The sequence below is a fragment of the Radiomyces spectabilis genome (assembly GCF_025331425.1).
Source record: "Radiomyces spectabilis strain NRRL 2753 chromosome Unknown BYT42scaffold_7, whole genome shotgun sequence".
Lineage (NCBI taxonomy): Eukaryota > Fungi > Mucoromycota > Mucoromycetes > Mucorales > Radiomycetaceae > Radiomyces > Radiomyces spectabilis.
In genome coordinates this window covers 1567490-1591059 of record NW_026251932.1, presented here as the reverse complement: position 1 = coordinate 1591059, position 23570 = coordinate 1567490, and the positions used below count along the sequence as shown (strand labels likewise).

The window sequence follows — 23570 nt, the reverse complement described above, 5'->3', positions numbered from 1 at the left end:
ATACAGACTTTCTAACATGCCATAACGTCCTGCTGACAAAGATCTTTGGGCTTCGATTTCTTTTTGCTGTCTTTATTGTTCTCACATAAAGACTGCCTCTCAGATCATTATCCCTGCTACACCTGGAGATCCACTCAATGAAACCGTACGTCCGAAAAAATGAGAAGAATCTGCTGCAGACTAATTGAAAATATATATTACAAGCGCAATAAGACTCGCGCGAATTAGAAGAAAAATACAGACGGAAAACAGCCAAAAAATTGCCTATCAAGATATAAGGGGTGCTCGTCACAGACTATATATCATTCTATTCTTCAGATGTATGGCCAATGAAATAATGCCAGTTCTCAAATGTTTGCTGTACGGTCTCCTCCAATGTCCATTCGTGGACTTTTGATACCAGACGTGCAATTGCCGTCATACTGTCATCCAAGCCTTCCGGTTTATTCAGATCGGATTCCAGTAGTAAGCGGTCTTTCGGCACCGCTTTGATGAGATCCGTCATCTTTTTTTGTGGCAGTCGACCATTGATGGCGGTTGAAAAAGAGACGTACACCTCGTAACCTTTGAGTTGCATGAATTGTGCAATGGTAGCCGCGGAGCCACCGTAAGAGTGAAGATCAATTCGGACTGGACGCTTCTTGTCGCCCAAACGTTGCAGCAGTGTCAGTAAATGGCCTTGCCCTTGGACACAGTGGATGCTGACACTGCGATTGAGTTCGCGCGCGAGTTCCAGCTGGGTTGACAAAATGGCGAGCTGGTGTTCAATTGTGCATTGCACTGTCGTCGGTTTGACGCCATGCCATTCGATCGCTCCTCCAGGCAACAGCCGCGCGGCACGATCAAGCCCTACTTCGCCAATAATTGCTCGCGGATTCTTGATGAGACGATCACGCAAATTGGAGTACCACTTATCGAAAGCGAACGGTTCTTCTAGTGCCTTCATCATGTCGACTTTCTCTTCGGGCTTCGTGGCACTGAGAACCGTTTCATAATGCGCTTCTTTATCGGTTTCATCTTTGGCCATGACACGATACACAAACCATGGATGAAGTCCTAGTAAAACGAATCAGTCATCCTGTCGTTCCCATAGGATCCACTCCATTGGATCATAAGAAAAAAAAAGAATAAACATACCGAAAGCGGGGACACACTTGGTTGGTTGGTCCTTGGAGTTGCATCGCTCAGCGACCTGCTGTACGACATCCCAATCGTCCTGACGTACTCCCATGATGGTCATGTGGCCCGTCTTTACATGTGCAATGTCCTGGAGGTGTTGTCGATCGTCGTGAGGATGGCAATGAGCATCACATAGTTTATGGAACAAAGACTCAGGGAAGTCGTCATCAGAAGAATCGTCTCTGTCCCGATGATCGTTGCACATGAGGTTGAAATAGTTTAAGAAAGTATAAAGATTATTTTACAAGGAATGAACGAAAGCTATCGTATACCGATTGTTATTTATTGGAGTCGAGTAAAAAGAAGAAAAAGAGAGTCTAAGCGTTTCGTGCAAAGCCTACAAAGGAATGATTCAATGTGTCAGTTGGTTCCGATCGGTCTCCGCTGCGAATTTCGTATTGCTACTTACCCACACGGGCATTATCTGCGTCATAGATGGACACATAGTTTTCCAACAGTTTTTGTCCAATGATGAACTGGAATGCGTTGGTATGGAAATCAACAATGTAGACGGGACAGACGTGAGCCCGGCTTTGCCACATGGGTACTTGCCACTCGGGAGCCGTGTACTGTTCTCCTGTCAATGTGAGTGAAACCCCATTCGCCAGTTCAAACGTAATTGTCGGCAACGACGGAATTGAGCGACAAGGAACCGTCCAAAACTGCAATCGCCGGTCATAACTCGCCCCGGGAATACGCTTGTAAAAAGCATCCACCATCGGGCTCGGAAGAACAATAAGCGTCGATCCTGTCATATAAAAAAAAAGGTATTAAAACACCTTTTCGCGATTGGCAAAGCAACAAAAGTAAACCATACCTGTATCTACAATGCCTTTGAGCGGTTCCTCTGAAAAGACTTGATCGCCGACACGGAAGCCGTTCATTTCCACGGCCCAAAAGTTCTATACGAGCGTTGTATATAAGTCACAATTCTTTCATTTTTTTCGGCGCCAGAGACACTTACACCGAGAGAACCAGATGTAATGGTCGGCACCCATTGGATATCCCCCTGGTAACTATCCTTTGGTGGCAATTCACCAAGCGTCAATGTTCCTAGTGCTTTCTCCAGATCGTCGGCTGATCGAATCGGTTCAAAATGCACGCTAAATATATTGTGCTCAATGACTTTTTGTGCAATTAAATTTTCCATTGGCGTTGCAAGCAATTTGTGTTCTATTCGGAATAACCATATGTGTGAGTCAACGGATTGGATTTAGAAGAGCTCGATGTCATCAATTCAACCTTTGTTCAGTCCGACAGAACCACCACTGGGACTAAACCCGAGAATACCATCTAGCCAAAAAAAAAAAAAGATGGTCAATTATTGTAATATTCTCGTGTGGCACTTTGGGTAGATACTTACGCACGAATGGAGAAAGGACGCCGTGACTGACTTGACTTGCCAAACCAAAACTTTGATTCTTCACTGCAAGTTCACCGAACCAAACGGTGTCAGTGCCGACTTTGCCTCGGGTAGCCCCGGATCCATACCGAATGGAATACAGGTTGTGTTGGTCCACAAACGTCGATGAATCATCACTATCGTAAGTCTGTGTCATCCCCGGGCATCGAAGATGGGAACATGCGTTTGAAGCAATCCATAAAAACGGAGAGCCTACATCCATTTGTTGCAATATGGAATGAGCATCCGATAAATCCTGTTTTTTCCTACGATGTTTCCATCAAAATTTCATACCTGTATCAAAAACCACGTTGAATTGATGCTTTGGCGTTCCACTTTTGAAAGAATGACATGAATAACAAGTAGATCAAAGTGGTCAGTGAATGATGTTGTTAAACATACATGTCAATAGTAATAATATACTATCGAATAAACTCATGGTTAGGCCCGTGTTTTGTTGTTAAAGACAGGCTTGCTTGTCTTACATTGAAAATAATATTGTACAAATCGGTAGAGGGGCTGTAATCGAGTTGTTTGTGCTTGGCTGGTTCGATCGCATTGGTGTGTTTGTTGGATGGTTGGTTATACTGTCGTCCGGGCAATGCGAGATCCAATGGTAGACGTTGGATGCTCAACTTGAAAGGTTGACCGTTTACCGCCGATAAACATAACACTGCCAGTGTACTAATCGAAAGCCATTTGTATCCAATCATTGATTTACTGTGTATAATAAAAAATAAGCGTTCCGAAAAAAATCAACAGCGCACTTTATTCTTCTTTGTTTCTTTTTATTTTTTTAAGGAACATTGAATTCGAGATATTGCGGCGGGTTAGGTTGTCACCCTGCATACAACGGGGAATCGAGGTTTGTTTTCAAGGGGGACGCATGGTTTTTGGGGAGGAGGAAAAAAGCGAGAAGGAAGGAATATAAAAAACTGTATCTTGATGATTAATTTGCATTGATTTCTTTACAGATGTGGAACTCTATCAAGGATTGCATGAGCAATATAAAAGTACTTTTACATGAAATGGATAATATATGCAATCTAGACTAAACAAATGGGAGGTGGAGACTTGGGGGGAGGGGCGGGGAAAAGAAGAAGATGAGGAATTAAGCTGAATGTCATTAGCAACAATCTGTCGTACGGTCTTGTGGGTCGTAGAATTTTTCTTTTTCAGACTAGCCCGTTTTTCAGCATGCGTTTTCGCTCCTGTTTTTTTCTTCTGCGTTTGCATTTATGGCACATACAAGTGCCATCACTGAGATCGGTTTCTGATTCGGTGGAACTCACAACGAGTTTCTTGGGTCGAGCCGGGACCGCGAGTGACAAATCCATATCCGAGGACGAAGTGAAAGACGAGGAAGACGAGCTGGAGCTGGAAGACCCGCTACTGCTGGGTGGAATTTGTGGGACACAGATAAGGGTACGAAGTTTGGCAGCGGTATCTCCAAACTCCTTTGGATACAATTCACCCAACTTCTGGATCTTATTGAAAAGCTTGGCACCCAGTTTCGGTCGACTGTGGCGCGTGCACAGATACACATACTCGGCGTTCGTGAGGGAGCAAAAGTTTTGAGTGACAGCAATGGTCATATCTACATAAATTCACGCCCATGATCAAATCAGTATTCAGCTTTTGACGTTCCTGTTCCTGATGTCCGTCTTATTCGGGGCCTCCCTTTTTTGTTTTTCTTGCATCATTTTCTGCATGATCTCCCTCAGCTTACCCAGATTGATGACCACATGTGCCCAACCACCAGGCACAAAGATGGTTTCCCCGGGTCGCTGTAATACCTCGACCATTCCCAGTTTCTCGCCCAATGTTCGGTTGTCCGTCAAATCATCTCGCACTTGAAATTTGGGAAAGACTTTGGTAAACCATGAAACGCCTTCATGATCATACGGTTTCATGGGCGGATCAATGATGTGCTTGGGTGTGCCCGGAGGAAACAAACACCACCGCTTATGTCCTTTTAATAAAGCATTCCATGCCGAGGTCCCCAGAGGATCTGTGTGGATACTGGCGCCGAAAAAGGAAAAGAAAATAAGTTCAATCTAAAACCATGATCTACCAAATTTGATGGATACTTACCCTGTTCCGCTTCGAGCGCCTCCCATGACCAACCAGCGGTACGGTGGACGACGTCGTTCTCCTGTCCATCGAAAGAGATCGTCTGCGAAATAACTCGGGACTTGGTATTCATTCATTAAGCCGTTACCGCCGCTGGTCGATTTCGTATTAGAGTCGGCTTTCTGCTTTTTTCTCGCTAAATTATCATCGTCTTCATCATTGGACGAGCTTGTTTGAGCTCGCTTTCGGCGATCTTTGTAGAATCCGCTGTCGAAAATATACAGAGGCGAATCGTCCCGCTTGCCTTCATGCTTGCAATAGTGCAGAAAATGTTTCATTTTCATGTACACATTATTCTCATCATCATCCTCGCCCACTTTGAATAGATGCGATCCATACTGTTCCAAAAGGTACTGTGATGCAAAGCTGGTTTTAGTTGAGTTGCCTTTTAGTGTGTGCCAGATAAACCATGCCAAAGTTCCCCACCTCTTCAGACCAATTCGCTGCCTTCCAGTGATCGGTGGCATGTGTAATAACCACGGGCACATTCTTGGCTTCATATTTATCGATAAATTCGGACTTGGACATCTTTCGGTAATCGATGCGGGGGACCACATCGACAAACGGACTAATCCAATAATCACGTTCATGAAACCGCCATTTCTGCCAGTCAAACAAGTCGATTTCTGAATGCATAACGCAGGAGCAGAAGAGCATCATTAGCTTTATCTCTGAGCATGGTGACAGTCAAGCGCACCGGAAGGAAAGAAGACGACATACCGGAACGAACTTTAAGTTTTATTTTCTTCAGTTTGCGTTCATATCGACTAGATTTCGATTCTTTATAGGAACGCGAAGAACTACGCTTCCGAGATTTTGAAGCATCGGGACCGAGGGCCGAACTGACCATCGCCATGGACTTGTTCTGCGAAAAATACGACAAGTAAGGAAGAAGAAGGTGGCCGGTCCAATGAACAGGGGTGGCTTAGTTTTCACATCCAACGGAAACCGCTGTTCCGGCCGAACAACGCAGGGAAAAATAAAACCGATCCACAAAGCTACTTTGGCGTCCTATCGTGGCCATAGCTATTATATCTTTGTTGCTTTGTCGTAGGACACTTATTTGCGGCAATGTTTAAAAGCGTCTGACTGTGGACTTTTGACCCTGACCCAAGATTAGTTGGCCCATGCTTTGTTGTTATTTTTCATTTAATGGCGCTCGGCCCTTTTTTGGGGGTGATGGCGCTGTATTTGTTCTTCTTGATTGAGGTTGCCGTGCATCAATATTTACTTTTTTCAGCGCTTTGACAAGTGATGCCAACAGAATCGCTGGCAAAGCGTAATCGGCTCCGCACAGTGCATTTTATGCCGGCTTGTATCAAAACCAAATAAGGTAAAGATCCGACCAGGCCTTTTGCACTGCGAGTGGCCCAAAGTGAACCTGAAACGGTGGCAGTAGAAGGCGTCATAAAAAAAGTGAGGAATGCCGGTTTTGATAAAGAGTCATTCTTTGCCAATCCGTGCAAAAATCCTTGTGATCAGCCTCTATTGTGTAAAAGCATTTTTGCTGGCATCTTGAGGCATTAGTTTTCTAGCATACGCAGCTTGTCATCCGGAACGCCATTTTCGCAATTTGTCGGCTGACTAACAAATATTTGGTAACAATGCCATTTATCATTGCGCTATTTCTATCGGTTTGTCCTCTTTCTTCTGTTTTCAACAAATAATTCTGCTGGGTTCGTACGAGGAGCACTCAAGCTCCAGTGATTGAGTGATACAACAAAGAGAAGAAGAGACAAAAGTATAATTCATAAATTTGTGAATTTGGTCACATCTGGTCACAAATGCCGAACAGCACAAGGAATGAAATCTTTTAAATCACGCATTCCTTTTGCGATTGATCTTTCGTCTTTCATAAGAGCTATCTACAAGATAGATGTCTTCTTATAATTTTATAAATGCATATAATGATCCATTATTGACCGTAAACAGACATAGATTATAGAACTAATGACTCATATCTCGTATTTTATCCTTCCTTCCCTTTAGTTCTTACTAAAAGTCGTTTCAACATACCTTATGTCTTTCTGATTACGATCTTTATTCTTCCTTCTTCACCAAACATTACATCCTCAGTTGCATCGATGACATTGCTACATTAGATTTCAGAGGATACCTGGAATAGCTTACCGCAGATTGCAGTTTGCATGGATATCGACTTCGCATAGGGCAGCTGATGTTTGCTTTACATAAATTTCAGTTGCTTAATGTAGCTTTTCCCGGATTTCTCTCCTCACTCTCTATGTTTGAAAAACGCCACTGCTGATCCTCTTGCGTAATCTGAGTCCAAAGAAGATCCATGTAATGGAATAAAATGCTCAGGATTTTGGGACAGACTAGAGAAAAGAATTCTCTTTTTTTATGAGTAAAAAAGAAAGTCGCGGCACTATGAAAAACGTGCTCAAAAAAAAAAGATGCAGTGTGATGGCGGTCGCCAGATTCGCTCATGATGCCCCGAATGCAATATGGAGCTAATGGAGCTCGTATATTTATTTCACCGGCCTTTATTCTATCCGCAAAAATTGATGTTACAGATTTATTGAAAAATGGTCCAAAACGACTGCTCATGTTGAAATGGTGAATGCAATGCGCGAATTGCGATGCGATCACCGGGATCTCGCAACAATAAAGGCAAGAGAATATGCTTTAAATTCGGACAGTATACAGCAAAAAGCTGCGGTATTAATGAAAACGTGAAAAAACAGCGCATAGGTTTGGACCATTTTTTCACCCACTGTGCCGTAAAAAAATGATATGACAACTTGCAGAGTCAAAAAATAGTGTTGTCTGAAGGAACAGATTATGTAATTGTCAAGCATTTGCATACATGATGTTGCCGGTCGTTTGTAATGGGACAAGAAAAAAAAATGAAGAAAGTCCGGCTAAAATAAAAGTTGAACTGGCACAGCTTTGACTGACACGAATGAACCGACCCCGATAAGGAACTCTACTTGGGGCGAGTGACCCCAATAGAGAATACTGCTTTGAGGGAATCTGCTTTAATTTCTTTTTCACCTCCCCACATACACTCTTTTTGTTACTTAGGACACCTTTGGTGATCCGATTTTCTACTTTGGGAAACGCGGAAATGATTAAGGTTCCATCTCCCGAAATCATCTTGACACCTTTACGGATCTGTTCGGTGTGAATGCTGTAAAGTTTATCATGCAATAGTGGGCTACTGATAAACGAAGCGTCTTTATTGTGCAGCTTTACAGTAAACTATGCTAGGATACGGTATATTGCTGGACATTTGTAGCTCTGATGAACTCTGTGGTAAATCAGTGCTCAATCAAGGTACCAATTCCAATGGACCCCAATTTTTGTGCTTGTACCAATAACTTCCCGCACACTGTAATGCTCATTGTCATGATACGAACCAGTTCATCAATTTTTTTCCCTCTTTTTACATCAGCGCCAGTACTGGAATAACTACAAGAAAAAACATATAATATCCTTACTTCCATCGAAAAGGATTTCGTTTCATTCGCTTTTCCTCGTATCCGCCTGATTCTTTCTCGTATCCACTCAATTTTCTCGTATCTCGCTCGCTTGTTTTCGAATCTACTCATCATCCTGTTTCGACGCAAGAAACGCCGCCGGAAAAAGAAACGTCCCATAGTCATCATCTTCATGCACGTCTTCTGGAAGCCATCTTTCTAAAATCAATCAATTCTACACTGAATTCTTTTATACGGCCCTCTGCCAGTGTCTGGCAAGAGGATACGGCCCCTAGCTTAGGACCAAGGCATTTTGTCGGTAAGTTCTATTTTCAGATTCCGTCATTTATCTCGCAAACTAATTGACACCTTTTAAGTATGCGAATATTGTGTGCAAATATGTCAAGCCTTTCTTTGTGGGCGCATTCTGTGTTACTAAAAGCCTTTGTCTCTGTTTTCGGACTGTTTGCCTACTTTGCGCCGATGCGTTAACCACATAGATTCATAATACCAGTTTTTTTTTGCTCGAATTTTTCTTTAGAGAATCGATTGCTGTCTTTCATTGAATTCATAATATCCAAAGCCTTGTGCGCCGTCCTCCATGTTGTATTAAAAGACCACTGACAGTAACTTAAAGGTCGCATGCCACCTTGTCGTTCTATGTGGACCCATCAAATTGACATTGCATATCCCTTGAATCTACTGGAGATCACCGAGTCCCCCGCATCGAAATACCTATCGTTGTCATTGAATGTCCAACGTTCCATATGCGACTTGTTGAATCTGATGACCCCAGAAGGATCGAATCATAATAAAGGATCGAACATGGGAAACTGACACTGGTCCAATACTCGGACACTTCGCCGTCAGCATCGATACATGGAAATCACACAAACTCATCATCTCTCTCCCAAGACGAACTGAAAACTTTTGGCAACTGATTCTGGTTCGCCAACTCAATAAGGCCATCAATCCCTAGTTCGAACGTTGGCGCAGCAGCAAAAATTCTGGGAAAACTCGGCCGATGGAAGCTTACCAGTCATGGTGCGCATATACACAGGATCTGTTACTTTCTGTGAATATAATTACGATTCTACATTTCTCATTTCTTTGTTCTTGATAGGGACACTGAGATCCTTGGATATTCTAGATCTTAAATCTCATGTACTAAACAAATCAGGGCTCTTACCTCGAACAACAACCCAATGTAAAGACTGAGAGCAACTTATAAGTAACAACTAACGAAACTTTTATATATTTCACACACGTTACGACTGTGAGTCGTTATAACGATGTAGACAGTGCTCAGCAAACGTCAGAAACTAGGCATAAAGATCACCATTGCCACACCACAGGGCAATTCTTCGTACAAGATTAAAACTTTTCGTATTACCCATGGCCAGAGCACATTTTGAAAAATCGCTTCAGCAATCTCAGGGTTGAGTCAGGATAAATTCGGCTTTTATCCGCTTTGACATTTGGACACGCCTGGGTCTTTTTTATTCAGAGGAGATTGAAAGACCAAAAATATAAAAAAGCCAGGATTTTTTTTTCAAACTCATGACCCAAGCTACAGATGGAAGTGGATGATGTTCTAGAGGATGGTGCTTTCTGAAAACTTGTGCATCAGAAATACTTATGTAACTGTTACCCAATGTCTCGACGGAGGAAAAAAAAAGACCTTGTTAGATAAATGCGAAAATTACGAGAGATTTTTTTTTCTCAGCAGTGATTCGAAAAAGATCCGAAACAAACTTTATAGGGCAACCCATTGGGGGCCGGATGGCGGTTGTGGTTTAGCCACGACGGAACAAGGTATCTTCTTTTACAAAGAGAAGAGCTGTACATATTAAAAAATGCACACGCTTTTGGAACACAACAAATTACGCAAGTGAGCTCCTGCGATCGGGCTTATGGCGGGTCGATCGACTACAGATAACACAAATATTTGTACCATTTTTTTATGCCGCCTTGTCTTTTTTTAAAACGACACAGACATGCCAAAAACAAAGCGTCGACGTATGAGTGACAACATGTTACGCCCACCTCTTCACAAGATAAGAACCGGTTTCTTTGAATCGAATAGCATTGATCGAGGACAATGGAGCCAGGGTTTTCGGATATCGCCCCGTCATTGTCAGCCACGGAGTTTATAGTAGATTTAACTTTTTCCGTCTGGCATGGACACCGTGGATTGTGCCTCCGCTCATTGAGGGAACCGGGAAGTTGAGACACAACAACGCGATGCGCGCATGAAGCGACAGTGACGTAGTTTGACCACATCATGCCAAAAATAAGCTGCTGCTTTTCCCAAGTTGACGAGGAGAAAAAAAAAAGCAAAAACCAGACATCGGCACTTTTTTTTTCGCTTATCCTTTTTTTCTTTTTCTTTTTTTTTCTTTCTTCTTTTTCTTGGCACGGCATGATGTTGAGAAATCTAGTTTATCTGTTATTGATCGTGCTACCTTTGTGTCTGTGCAAGCCAGACACTATTATCGACATCATTTCCAATGATCATCGATTCAAAATTCTCGTACAACATTTGGAACGCCATGATCTTATGAAAGAATTCAAGCATCGATCGGTGTCCACACTGTTTGCTCCCGTCAATGAAGCGTTTGAAAGACGCGATGAAGACGCTACCTCTTACTATCTGATGGGCCGCAAAGTCACGCGTGAGCAACTTTTGTACCATATTCTGCCCGTAGCTCTGACATCCGACGATCTCTATGATGGTCAGTTGCTACAAACCAAATTATCTTCGGAACACAACGTCTCGCAGCAACTCAAAGTCCGCAAGGGTGATGGTCTTTACGTTGGCGATGTGGAAATCATTGAACGCGACTTGCTAGCCAATGACGGCGGTGTTGTTCATACACTAAAGAACATCTTGACCCCTCCCGTCGATCTTGGTATGTGTACATTGGCCAACGAGCGTTGGACCGATGATTAATGCTTTTTCCTACACACTTAGCTTCTACGTTATCCGACGATCGCGATCTCTTGGAATTCTCTCGTTTGGTTGAAAAAGTCGACTTGACTCGAGACATCAAGGAAGCTAAAGGCTACACCTTGTTTGTCAGCAAAGACGTGCTGGGCGATTTAGATACGGTCAAGAAGAACTACTTGATGCATGAATGTGGCAAACACGATCTTAGCCAGCTGTTGAAACATCAGATTCACGACAAGATCGTTTACGCTCAAGACTTCCCCGATGGTCGAACCAACTACAAGACGTTGCAAGGCGAAGACTTGCAAGTCGTGGTCAACAAGGACGGCAAAATTACCGTGAATGATGTCAACATTGTCCGCACCGACATCTTGGCTTCAAATGGTAAGTTTTCCATTTTTGGACACGATCACACGATCCTTAAACTGACTTGCCGTTTGTTCTTCGAAATCATGCAGGCGTCATTCATTTCCTGGAAAAACCCATTCTCCCAAAGAACAAGGACTTTTTAAATTTCGGTGTCCGCAAGACCTTGATTGGCATGAATGCCACTAAATTTACCTCCCTGTTTGATGAACACGGTCTAGGCTCTTATCTAGATGAAATTGATCACGATAAGGAATACACCATTGTCGCTCCTCCCAACGAAGCGCTCGATGAAAGTTTGATCCCTCTCAATGAAATTCCTTCGTGGCTCAAGTATCACATCATCCAAGGCCGCTACGCCCCTTCGGATTTGATCGACGGCGCCCTTTTGAAGACCGAATCCGGGGATCATCTCTCTGAAGCCAATCAACGCATCCGCGTGCATGTGACCAACCAGGACCATTTCCTAGACAAGGTTGGTATGGTCAAGCAATCCATCCAGTTTGGTCGTGCTGGAACCGCCGGTGAACCCGTGTCCACGAACAGGAGCATCATCTATCCTGTGGCTCGAGCGCTCGTGATGCCAAGAGATCCCTTGAGTCGATTGCCGGTCAATTTGGACCTTTCCACCTTTGTCGCCTCGCTGTATGCTTCCAACTCTGGCGACGATGTCAAGATGGCCAAGGGCATTACCATTTTCGCTCCTACCAATGAAGCCTTCGGTCGCTTGGGACTTCTCACCAAGCACTTGCTGCAGCCCGAGTCACAAAGCAAATTGGAATCCGTGGTCAAATTCCACGTCGTTCGTCAACTCTACTATTCCAACGAAACCGAGGACGGCGAGCACCGCGAAGAAACTTTGGCCGGACCCGAAATTAACCTGAACAAGACCGAGCACGGTTTCTTTGTGCGTGGCAGCGGAGCCGCCGATGGCAGTGATCGAACCGTCATCGCTCAAGTGACTGAAGCCGATATTCTCGTCAACAACGGTGTCATTCACAAGATCGATCGCGTTCAATTGCCGGGCACCCTGGAAGTGTCCAACCGTGACATGCTTTCAGCCGAAGGCGCCAACAGCATCTTGGGTTTACTTGAACGCACCGAGCTCGGCAATCAAGTGTTGGATCAGATCAATGGCAAGCCTTACACGATCCTGGCTCCCAGCGACCGCGCTTTTGCCAAGGTGAACTTTACCCATCTGTTGCAAAACCCCGACAAATTGCTCGACATTGCGCGTCTCCATATCATCCCTATGGCCATTCCCCGTTTGGATCTGGTGATTAACAACGGGGTGTTGGATATGGCGATGGATGAAGGTGACCGTAACCTCCACAAGGATATTACGGTTGACGGGGTCGAATTCCCCACCCTGAAGGAAGGCACCAACGTTGTTATTCGCAAAGGTGTCACCGGAGGTTACAGTGCGTACATCAAGAACACAATCAAAGAAAGTGCCGATGTCGTCAATGTAGGCCGGGCTTCCAATGGCGGTGGTGTCATTATTCTCGATAAGGTGTTGCTTCCTCAATACGATGAGGACCACTACGGTCTCCCTTGGTGGAAGGTGCTCTTGATCGTCATTGGTGTCTTGTTGGGCGTCGCCTTGCTGGCTGCCGCAGGTTATTATGCCTGGCAATGGTACCAACGACGTCGCGAAGGTCAAGTTTCCATCTAAAAATCAGTGTATCTTTTTTTTTTTTTAATGTTTTCGAGTGCATAAAATAAAGGCCTTCCATCGCGTTGTTGATTTTACAAATGATCAAAAAATAATGATTTGAAACAAAAAATGCTCATTGAATAACAAGGGACGTCTTCCAAAAAGCTGTGTGCGATGATCTCTACCCATGTCTTAAAAATCCATTGAGGGTTATAACCCCTTGATTCTTTGAAAGCAAGGGAAAACACAAAGCCCTCTTACAAATTCGATTTCTGGTTTGTTCTTTTTCTATTATCATTATTATTCCTTATTCCACACCCTACTGTTCCCAATGTTTGGTTGGCTGAATAGATACAGTGCGCGTACATATGCACTCCTAGGAGAAATAACGCTCGTGGTATGCAAGAAAAATAGAATCAACGGTTGTTTTACATGGATTAAGAGCAGTGATTTGGTTAAATATTTCTGTAGGTGATTGGTCCTGCATTGGTGGCGATTGACATTACTTATCGATACAGTAAGCTGCTTGATATTTATTTTGTAAGAATTTGAGATAGGGATAACCTACGCACATATTGTTTGTAGATTGGGTCGTTCGACTACGGATGGCAGATTTTTATGCCTACCTGAGTTTATCGGGAATCATCAGCTTGTACAGCCTCTTTGGCATTTATGCAACCGTAACGGTAAGCAAAGGTTGTTTGTTTAGCTCGATTGCCAACCCCGTTACTCATTTGCACATTGTGTATACAGCGATGGGTTCGCGGAGTGACCATTTATACCATTGGTCTGTCGTTGCTTATGCTTGTTCAAACGGTCATCGGACTGGTGCATATCGTTGTTCTGTCGCTGCATTACCACGATAATTTAATGCATTGGTGCGTGCAAAGTCAACCGTCGTATATCTTTTGGTGGAATCTAGGCTATGAGGATAATACCGAATTGACCAGAGCATACCATTACTGTGAAGGCCAATGGTCTCACTTTGCCGCCCAGCGTATAATTTCTTGGGCTCTTTTCAGTTTTTTATCGGTAAAAATGTGATTCTCACTTGAACGCGGATGAAAATATGATCTACTCAATTCATGCATTTTAGACATTATCTTTATTGGCCATTCAGCGATACCACCGCTTGGTTAAAGTATCCAGCCCGGAACCGACCTTGAACATAAGCGAGCAAGATCGGTGGTCCAGCGAAGAAAAACTGACTGGAAAGATGAAATCTCTCGCTGCCAAGGCATTCCGACGAGGAGGAACGTATAAGAAAGGACGGTGCGATGAAGAAGAAGCCGCAGAATGTGAACGTGAGAAAAACCGAACGCCACCGCCTCCCGCTTACTCGCCCACATTGGAAGAATCCAAGCGACAGGAAGAAGAACTGTACCAGCACCGACAGCGATTGTACGCTGAAATTACAAAGAGTCGCCGAGCCCAAGAAGCTCAACAGCGCACGTCAATAGCGGAGACTTCCGCCAATAGTGAAGGGAAACGTGTTTCGGCCGCTACTCCTTCGTCGCCATCTAATCCGCTGCTTAACACTGTGCATCCGCTGGACATTGCGGGACCAACGACCCATGACGAGACTTATGTTCCACCGGATTCTATCCCACCCCCCGTGGAAGCAGGCACCTCATGGTATCCTGCGCCGGCCCATGCTCCCGCCTCCACCGAGGAATCAGCGGCTGCCTTGCGTGATGGACGCAAAGGATCAAACGTCTCTTCCGAAAAATTGGATTATGATCAGTATCGTGCTTCGGTCGCTGGTGGACGTCGTTCCCTTCGTCCTACTTCACTGGAAATGACGATGTCACCCCAACAAGACTTGACAACGTCCGACGGCGAACTGCCGAAATCAAGACGTCGTAGCAAGAAAAACAAACGAACAAGTGTTGCTGACAATCCCATACTTTTAGCAGGTGGGAAAAACTGGACGCCGCAAGATTCGATTCATCCCACCTCACCCGGTCCATCTCAAGAAGGGGCCGATCACCACGCATAAAATTATGTAAAATGCACGCAAATGACACGGCAATCACTGTATATTCATAGATCATATCATGCCGAGCACAGGAAAAAAAACCAAAAAAAAAAACAGAAAATAAATAATCTCATGGTCCGTTTTGTTTCTTTTTTATTGTATGGGTTGCATAATCTATTCTTCGTCTGCGGGTTCAACACGGGCCTATTCAATAAAGTGAGTAAGCATCTTTCTATTGATCCATTCCTTATCATGGTCTTTGTGCGCGACTTCAATGTCAATCAAATCACTTACACCACGCGTAATGATATCGTTATCACGAGCACCTAATTCGGCCTTCAAGCCATCGTAGGGATATGTACGTTGAACCTAAAGGCAATCGAGGCATGCAAATGATGAGCATATGTTTTTTTTTCTCCGTTTTCATGTCAAATTCGTGGCATGCAACTTACAGCAGGGCGGTCGGGATATGTTTTGTAGACAATGCCAGCAAAGCCGGCGGTAATGAGAGCCGCTAAGCCCAACTGGGCCAATGCTTTGTAAGGGCTGTAGGTGTGAAGATCAGGACCCCAAACACTGAAAATTTCGTCTTCTTCATGAAGCTATGGGGGGAAGGCGGAGGAGGGGTCAGCATGGTCACGAATAAATTGGAAGCTAAGGAAAAACAAAAAGAGCTTGGTGTTTTCAAATTACCGGTTCGCCAAAGTTGCGTCTGTCTTGGGGATCCCACCAGCCGTAAGGACCACGGACTTGGTTGCTGTTGCGTGGAAGATTGGGGTAATCGCCAATCTGGGGATCCTCGACAACTTCACCGGTGTGCAAAGTCGATTGCGCACGGGTCATTAACATGGGTTGCTGGGCCGCCACGAGGCGCATGTTCAAAAGACGGCTCGTCGTCGTGCGAAATGCCATTGGTCGATGTGATTTAGTGTAAGCAAATAATTAAACCACTCGTCTCAAAATGATGTTTTGTTCACACACTGCCCCGACAATCGCGCCTTGATTCAACCAAGTCACAAAATGATGTCACCCCTCTCATATTGTAAAAATTTAAATAAAAGTCGCTGAGTTTTCGGGAAATTTGTCGTTCCCGCGCATATCACGACATTTTGCCTCATCTTCCTTGCCCTTCGGTCAACTACATTGTGCATCTATTCGATTCAACGATAAAGCAATTTCCAGCCAGATTTAGCGTTGATTCGATATATCATGCGATATTCCAATTATCGTTCCCCTCTTTACACATTGTATCTGGTATTTCTCTTTGTTGAAACATACACTTTTGCGAGTCAATTGGATGTTTTATATATACAATCAGGTAAGAGCAAGAACACGAGTTGATTCAGTGAGGATAAGTTACAGGGAGTCCAACCGTATTAGTCGAAATGTTTCGGATGGCCACGAAAACACATGTGGTATTGATTTTGGTAGCCTTTTGAGACAGTGTCGCCATTCCTGTGATTGCTCGTTCGTTAGTGACCGTTGTAAAAAACAAACGAGCCTTTTCGAACAACTAACCTTGTCGACATCAAGTTCGATGCGTCGCACTCGTGGACTTTCAATGAGAGTGTCAAGAAGACGATCTATATCCTCAATTTTCTGGCACAGGGCTGGGTTCATCCCGATACTCAAATAGCGGAGATGTGGCATACATTGGCATATGGCGGACAAACTTTTGGACGTCAGGCCGCAGTTTTCGAGACAGAGTGATTCAAGAGGAGGACGGATCTCATTACTCATTATATCGCCGAGTAGTTGTGCAGCTACAAAAGTTTTTTTTTGGTCAGTCTTTCTGGATCGATTTTTTTTTTAGTTTGTCACAAATTACCTGTGTCGCCAATATTTCGGCATTGGCAAAACGCGGGGTGATGTTGTGAGGTGAGACCACAATCACAAGTATTGGCGGTCAGATCACTGTTCATATCATTGACAGCTTGGGCAACTAAAGACAAGCATTCTTTGATGAGTCCATTTATCAAAGCAGAACTGCAAGGGATACGTCATCTCGACGAGTGAACGTACTTGTGAGATTGACTCTGCGATTATTCGACAGACTGAGCCAGCGTAAATAAGAGCTGACAGCAACACCTTGACAAATTGTCGTTACATCTGTAAAACTGCCATAAGCACTCACTTTTCTACTTTCGCAGATTATGTTTGCACAGACGTACCTTGCGGGGTTAGGTAACAATTGCAGAGACTCAACCTCTCAAGGTGAATGCTTTTTTGCAAAATATCTCGCAAATCCGATGCGCTCCACGATGACGCAGCGGTATCATCGAGATCAAGCGAGGTCAAACTATGCGTGTTCCATTAAATGAGAACCATCGTATCGAAAAAGACAAGGGATCGACTTACAACGGAAGATCACTTAATAGTCCAAGGGTGTCCCACGGACTGTCGGTGGTGATGCCGCGACATTGCAATTTCTGAATGCGGCCTAACTTGACCAGATACGGCGTCCACCCAGAAAGCATATCTCCATCAAAATGATTCTGGCTGATATCCAGTTCTACAGGCACCGCGTCATCATCTGTGAAAAAATTGAAAATGGTATGTGAGCATTTGCCGCTCATACGTACCGGTAAATCCTTTTGAGTACTGACCTAATCTCATTTGATTGTATTTTTCGATAGTCGTATTATCGAGAAGCATGTAATCTCCCAAATCACATGAGGACAATTCCAAAGTTTTCAGAGATGTACACGCGGAAAATAAATCGGGTAACCGTTGTAACGCCATAGGCCCTAGATTATTATTGCTCATACACAGTTTGGTGAGCGTCGGTCCGGCATGTTGACAAAGGAAATCCAGGGTCGCCACCGTTAAACGGTTGCTTGCCAGATCCAGACGAGACGGAATGGTCATTCCCTGAAAAATGGCTCGAATACTCTCATCATCTAACCAATAAAAATGTTTCAATACAGTGACAAGGAAGCATAGGCGATAGTAAGACTGATTATACCAAAAAGATTATTGGATAGTGATACGTAGGTAAGGTGCGGACATAACCGCAGAAATTCGCGAACCATGGCACTGTCATCGGGGGTCAACTCTAGATATACACAACGAGGTGTGAGTGGGGCAGAAGCCAAAAATGATTAGAACAGAAGGCATCACGTACCGGAATAGTATAAAGGAAGAGAGTCGGCTTGTGCATGCTTGAAGCACATCAGAATCTTCTCCTTTACGGGTATCTTTAATCGGCTACATATATTGACGTACAGTTGTTGCAAGGTCTTTTTCTTGAACCCTACAGCACGATTCGTTTGAATTCAAGCGACAGTGTTTTTAGTTTTTTCTTTTTACCATCGATCACCATGTCCACAGTTTGTTTTTCATCGGGAATCACGTCTTTCAGCAAGTCTTTGATGTACAAATTGGCGCCATTGACACGTAAGTGTGTAATGTTAGGCTAAAAAAACACGCAATATCCAGTATCGTGTCAGGTCACTTGTCATGGTTTTTTCCATTTGAATAGCAACATACCTCAACTCCATACTTTTCAAACGTCCTTTTAGATGCTTCTTCCATGAGCCATTCCACGGTGTGTGATTTATCCCGTGAAGGAATATACATTGTCTCTATTTTACCGTACAGCGGGATAGCCGTTCGAATAATCTATTTGAAGAATGATAAAGTTACCTCGCGCTGACAATGAACATGCGTCCACTCTTGTTACCTTGACAGGATACACCACTGGTTCCGTTTCACGTTTCCTTTTAAGAGGATACGGCCAAACTTTCTTTTCAATTTCTTCAATCTCCATTTCATCCTCATCCTGGTTTCCACGCAGTCAATATCAAGTGCACATCGTTCTTTTGGCGCATTCAAGTCATACCTCATTTTCATATTGCTCTTCTGCAATGTCTGCGACTTTGCGCCAATGTTCGGCGTCGTTTCCCATATTGTAATAGTCATACATACGAATAAGCCTTTCAAAGACCAGCATGGACTGTTCCAGCCGTTGCTTGAAATGAGTGATTTTGTTTCTCACCAGACGCAAAATTTGTTTGTTCAGAGCTTCGAAATCGACCATGGACTATGGAGAACTTAGAGTTATTGCTTGAAATAGAAAACGGCCCTCCCTATTCGACTCGCTTACCATGGACTGAAGTTGCCATACGCAAGCGGCTTTCAGTTGTAGAAAATCGATACATACTGCCGACAGATCCTCTGACATGGAGGCTTCCACATCCATATTCGATAGTCCTTCATCCACTGAACGCAGTGCCACTTGGATCATTGAGTTTTCAAACTGGACGTGAGCTATGGAAACCATTTGCACGATCAGTCCATCCTGCCCGGTAAAGTAACAAGGACCTCACTCCACATTACCGAGCTGATAGTATAGCCTGGCTCGTTCTAGTGAATTGGATCCATCTGGCGTAGACGGCAGCTGATCGATTTCCCGTTTGGCCGTTTGCATCGAGATGACCATTTCGACCGTTGATGACTAATAAGAATGTCTTTGGTGAATAACATCCTTCTCTCCAGCGACAACATTGCTACTCTGAGATACATACACCGATAGCATTATCTTCTGAATCCTCTAGTGCTAATTACGAAAAGGTGAGCGTTACAAACCCAATTTAGACCATCGATCTTGATTCTCTCGAATTACCTCGAATGGTTCTGCACAAATCCAAGCATTTGGGATAATTGTCCAATTCCAAATAAGTTTTCACTGAGATAAAATATATGCATTAAAAGCATTTTCGATACCCACTTGCCATTATTTGGGTTTACTTACCGCATTCTACTAGACAAGGAATTTCATCGTCTTTAAAGTCGTGGGTGGTGATCAGATCAAGTTCCTTTTTCTGGCACTGGAGCAATCGTTCGAGGTTTCTTTGTTTCCTAAAAACATTGCCGAGTTCCCACCACGCCCGTTTTTCGTTTTCGATATCATCCAGTTGCTGTGCTTGCTTCACAGCCAACACCAAATATTCCTCGGCCTTTTGTTCACCGCCGGGAAACTTGGATTCAATCACCCCCAGGTTAAAGTTGGAAGATCGAATTAGATCAGATAACACCAAGGGGTCCCCGTCCACATCCTCGGCTGTTTTATCGATGCAGTGAAACAAAAAAAGTCAATCAATTGAATCAGTATTAACCATGTATTTGCCGTTGTACCTGTCATTATATCCAGCAAAGCGCGTTCTTTCAAATAGTAGCTGCGTGCATTTTCGAAATCGTCGAATTTGGATAGAGAAGGATCGTGCCTGTAAATAAAAATGTGAGATACACCCATGATAGTGCACCCGTAGATTAACAACAGGACTTACCCTCGCTTAAAGTAGACATCTGCTAGACTTTTGAAAGCAGCTTGCAGTGAAGGGTTGTTGTGTCCCAATTGTTGTTGCAACAGATCCAACAACGATCGGCCCTTCGCAATGGCCGATTCATACTGGCATAACCTAGTGGTACAGTTAACATAGGACACCGGAGCTTTCGTTGTGTATTAGGTACAAACCTCTGATAGCATTGCACCATAAGTTCGTAGGCTCTGTAGAGTAGTGGGATCAGTGAAACTCCAACAATCGGTATAGTGTATCCAAGTTGCTACAGTACCTTGATAGCCCTGCTTGGTGTTGTTCCGCAGTAAATGTTCTGCGCGCCTTGTCACAGTAGCTCAAGGCTTCCTCAAGGAATTTGTCCGTATCATAGTCGTGGTGGTCGTTGCGAGATTCCAAATCCTCACATTGGGCAATCAACAGGTCGGCAATCTCGAGCGAAGCGTGAGCTGCGTCGATTTTTTGATCGTTGGCGAGGGCGGCTTTTAAGCGTTTCTTTTCTTCCCAGATTTCGTCTGCAAACGGCCATGCCTTGGCAAAACCAATAGCATACGTGACTGACTTGCCCATGGGTGGCAATGAATAGGAGCGGGGATCAAGAGAGAGATCTATGCGAAACGCGCTGCTGGAATAAAGGCAGATGGGAGGACCCGTCCGGTTACAGTCACGAAAAGCCCGCTTTTGGGATTGGAGGGTCTTTTGCATAGCAGGATTTCTCTTTTGGCTTTCCATTGGCATTTTCTCCATCACTCTTTCTCAACACCTTGGCGTAATCAATGGATGAGCACGGATTTGTAGCTAGACTTCGTCATTTGGAGCATATTCTTGTCGGTCAACAAGTCTCGCATCTTTCTCGTGATACACAACTGACACTATTAAAACGAGTGCATGCTCTGAAAAGCGAACTGAACAATGTTTACAAAAACAACAAAACCCTCCAAGCATTTATGGACAAATGTGCGCCCTGAGTACCAACAGAAGCATTCCGGTCAGTTTCTCACTTGCTCGCAATCTTTCCTAGATGACGCACATGCGAAGCTGCTAAATCCCAACGAATCATCGCTCGCCATGGAACACGCTCTATTAACACCCGAAACAAAACTCGAACTCGTGCTGGCAGCTCAGGATGAGTTGGAAACGTTTGCGGCAGATATCAAACAAGTGAAGTCACTGGAACATGTCGTGAGCGGAACGGAATTCGAAGGTACCTGAAAAAAAACTATACTCTTGAATGGATCATTCTCAGCATGCCAAACCGAAAATACTCATCAAACAAAAATCTCAGTGGTGGAGAAACAGGGCGCTGAACTATCTTGTTTGGAAGTCGCACACGCAGAACAAGCCAAACAACTTGCCATCACCACTCAAAAACTTTCCAGTACCATGGATACATATAACGGCGTCGTAAGTGAAAATAGCTCATCTCATTGTTCTCATGATTACCCCCGACCATCCGTCCGATTCTAATCAACCTTTTACTGTGACAAAAACTGCAGATCAATACCCTATCCGAGATTTTTATTTCTTGGGATGATATCCTGACGACGATGGAAACACATGTCGCGGCCCTGGAACGGCAGAAAGCAGCTGCATAGACAGAAAGAAAAAGGCAGATAACCCCATTCACGAACAATAAAGAAAAACACCCCTTTAGCGATGTAGTTCCATGGCAGCCCAACCGCCGGTTTCTTCAGCTTGATGAATAAAAGAGGAATGATGATAAGAAAACAACATTCCAGTGAACAGAGTATCCACTCGTCTTACCGAAATTATTGGGAATACAAGTGCATCGAAGCGACCGATGGCGAGCGGAATTGTAAGGGCAACTGTTAATCATGTCGTGTGTATAGCCAATCTCGCTCATATAGTAGAATTCGCTACGATTCAAAAAGAGTCCGGCTCCAAGGGAAGGCAAAGGCGGAAACGTGGCTCCGCCCCATCTGCCGAATGTCTATGGATGAGCTACGTTCCTCCCAAGAGCAGCAACAGGACACTTACGCTTCATTGAAAAAGCCACCTTGTCGATCGAGAAAATGAAAAAAGTGAAGATATTCAGGTGATCGCAAAAAACTCAATGACAGCACCAGTAAATCGTTAAAAAACACGGCGCCGTTGTATTTGCCCCAGTATTCGCCTACTTGGCTTTGAAGTTGGTTGATTTCTGACATCGGCAGATCATCCTGCTGCACAAACTGGGAGTACAGACTGTCCTTGACGGGTCGGATAGTGTGACGATTCTTTTCAATATATTCAAGCACCTTTTCCCACAAAGGATCCTTGTCTCTGGTGGATGCAAAGAGCGACATACCGAATCCTAAACCAGGGTCTCCAGTGTCAATTTGGGCTCCATCCAGTGCTGATTTTTTTCACGTATCTTACCAAATTTCTTATTGTCGGCGTGCATCACCGCGAAAGGGTCAATGAGAATGTCACATTTGTATTCACTTCCTGGATGCACCTGCCATATAAAATCCAGATGGCTCAATAACGGATGGCGAGCGATCAGGCCGGCGCTGTATCTTGTCTTTTTGCGCCAATGCGCCCGATTGGCATAAACATTTTCTTCATTGATTGCGACCATCATGGATATTTCGGCGGCTTCCATATCCACCCAATACGGTTCATGCCAGTGTGAAAGAGGAATGTGGCCAAAGTAGACACTTCCGTGCTTGATCAGATGGCGAATGCGCTCGCGAAATCGGAGGGAATGCGGTTTGTCACTGAGCACAATCCAAGGGTAGCCGTGACGATCGTTGAATCGATCTTGAATATCCTTGACCGAAGCGATCAGTTTATACAAGTCGGATTCCTGGGCAATGGTGACAAAAGCGGCTTTCACGGATGCATTGGGACTGTCGTGGATCGCTTCGTGCCAATGGAATTCATAGTCAGGCGGTAAAAAGGAGGGAAGGCCAATCGCTTGGTTGGCTAGATCCGTTGCGCCTATAAACCGGTTTTGATGATTGTAAACGAGGCAACCGCCAAGAAAGATCACGGCACCGCAGATCCACAATGGAGACAGACAGAACCGTGTGATTCGTTTGACCACACGCGCGTATTTTCTGGAGGGCGTGACAATGATGTGATCATCATGGGCATTGATATCAATAGAATGAGCTAATTTGCACTTGTCCTTGGGTGAGGATTTCATAAACGATCAATGAGGGA

General features: G+C 44.2%; 10 protein-coding genes across 10 annotated transcripts; 3 read left to right on the top strand and 7 right to left on the bottom strand.

The window, feature by feature from the left end:
• Positions 1-169: 169 nt before the first annotated feature.
• BYT42DRAFT_572331 (TatD family) lies at positions 170-1606 on the bottom strand. Its single transcript, XM_051568592.1, has 3 exons — positions 1589-1606; positions 1138-1516; positions 170-1056 (listed from the first exon to the last, which is right to left on the bottom strand). Exons 2-3 carry the CDS (start codon positions 1382-1384, stop codon positions 308-310), a joined length of 996 nt encoding a protein of 331 aa, XP_051423285.1. The 5' UTR covers positions 1385-1516; positions 1589-1606; the 3' UTR covers positions 170-307.
• Positions 1262-3338, bottom strand: BYT42DRAFT_363108 (aspartic peptidase domain-containing protein). Its single transcript, XM_051563236.1, has 8 exons — positions 3067-3338; positions 2876-2916; positions 2543-2794; positions 2422-2472; positions 2144-2352; positions 1997-2081; positions 1589-1927; positions 1262-1516 (listed from the first exon to the last, which is right to left on the bottom strand). The coding sequence occupies exons 1-8, from the start codon at positions 3138-3140 to the stop codon at positions 1497-1499; spliced, it is 1071 nt and encodes a 356-aa protein (XP_051423284.1). The 5' UTR covers positions 3141-3338; the 3' UTR covers positions 1262-1496.
• A 4-nt stretch (positions 3339-3342) lies between these two features.
• Positions 3343-5706, bottom strand: BYT42DRAFT_572326 (uncharacterized protein). The gene is made up of 5 exons (XM_051568591.1): positions 5435-5706; positions 5141-5340; positions 4676-5067; positions 4311-4603; positions 3343-4178 (listed from the first exon to the last, which is right to left on the bottom strand). The coding sequence occupies exons 1-5, from the start codon at positions 5568-5570 to the stop codon at positions 3757-3759; spliced, it is 1443 nt and encodes a 480-aa protein (XP_051423283.1). The 5' UTR covers positions 5571-5706; the 3' UTR covers positions 3343-3756.
• A 4837-nt stretch (positions 5707-10543) lies between these two features.
• On the top strand, positions 10544-13231 carry BYT42DRAFT_598902 (FAS1 domain-containing protein). Its single transcript, XM_051570973.1, has 3 exons — positions 10544-11066; positions 11129-11488; positions 11563-13231. Exons 1-3 carry the CDS (start codon positions 10577-10579, stop codon positions 13143-13145), a joined length of 2433 nt encoding a protein of 810 aa, XP_051423282.1. The 5' UTR covers positions 10544-10576; the 3' UTR covers positions 13146-13231.
• Positions 13232-13458: 227 nt separating this feature from the next.
• BYT42DRAFT_546563 (uncharacterized protein) lies at positions 13459-15126 on the top strand (the record flags this gene model as incomplete). Its single annotated transcript, XM_051565891.1, has 5 exons — positions 13459-13524; positions 13599-13644; positions 13713-13813; positions 13881-14159; positions 14224-15126. 5 exons carry the CDS (start codon positions 13459-13461, stop codon positions 15124-15126), a joined length of 1395 nt encoding a protein of 464 aa, XP_051423281.1.
• A 16-nt stretch (positions 15127-15142) lies between these two features.
• Positions 15143-16072, bottom strand: BYT42DRAFT_572319 (uncharacterized protein). The gene is made up of 4 exons (XM_051568590.1): positions 15799-16072; positions 15558-15707; positions 15400-15474; positions 15143-15309 (listed from the first exon to the last, which is right to left on the bottom strand). The coding sequence occupies exons 1-4, from the start codon at positions 16015-16017 to the stop codon at positions 15280-15282; spliced, it is 474 nt and encodes a 157-aa protein (XP_051423280.1). The 5' UTR covers positions 16018-16072; the 3' UTR covers positions 15143-15279.
• Positions 16073-16831: 759 nt separating this feature from the next.
• BYT42DRAFT_363014 (uncharacterized protein) lies at positions 16832-18062 on the bottom strand. The gene is made up of 5 exons (XM_051563235.1): positions 17712-18062; positions 17464-17638; positions 17277-17404; positions 17128-17214; positions 16832-17047 (listed from the first exon to the last, which is right to left on the bottom strand). Exons 1-5 carry the CDS (start codon positions 17971-17973, stop codon positions 16923-16925), a joined length of 777 nt encoding a protein of 258 aa, XP_051423279.1. The 5' UTR covers positions 17974-18062; the 3' UTR covers positions 16832-16922.
• A 1704-nt stretch (positions 18063-19766) lies between these two features.
• On the bottom strand, positions 19767-21391 carry BYT42DRAFT_362909 (uncharacterized protein). Its single transcript, XM_051563233.1, has 5 exons — positions 20680-21391; positions 20582-20614; positions 20394-20525; positions 20242-20330; positions 19767-20167 (listed from the first exon to the last, which is right to left on the bottom strand). The coding sequence occupies exons 1-5, from the start codon at positions 21147-21149 to the stop codon at positions 19851-19853; spliced, it is 1041 nt and encodes a 346-aa protein (XP_051423278.1). The 5' UTR covers positions 21150-21391; the 3' UTR covers positions 19767-19850.
• BYT42DRAFT_362914 (uncharacterized protein) lies at positions 21098-22100 on the top strand. Its single transcript, XM_051563234.1, has 4 exons — positions 21098-21359; positions 21424-21606; positions 21688-21806; positions 21899-22100. The coding sequence occupies exons 1-4, from the start codon at positions 21179-21181 to the stop codon at positions 21995-21997; spliced, it is 582 nt and encodes a 193-aa protein (XP_051423277.1). The 5' UTR covers positions 21098-21178; the 3' UTR covers positions 21998-22100.
• BYT42DRAFT_497197 (nucleotide-diphospho-sugar transferase) lies at positions 22093-23553 on the bottom strand (the record flags this gene model as incomplete). The annotated part of the gene is made up of 4 exons (XM_051564478.1): positions 22093-22342; positions 22401-22582; positions 22619-22716; positions 22782-23553. 4 exons carry the CDS (start codon positions 23551-23553, stop codon positions 22093-22095), a joined length of 1302 nt encoding a protein of 433 aa, XP_051423276.1.
• Between the last annotated feature and the right edge of the window lie 17 nt (positions 23554-23570).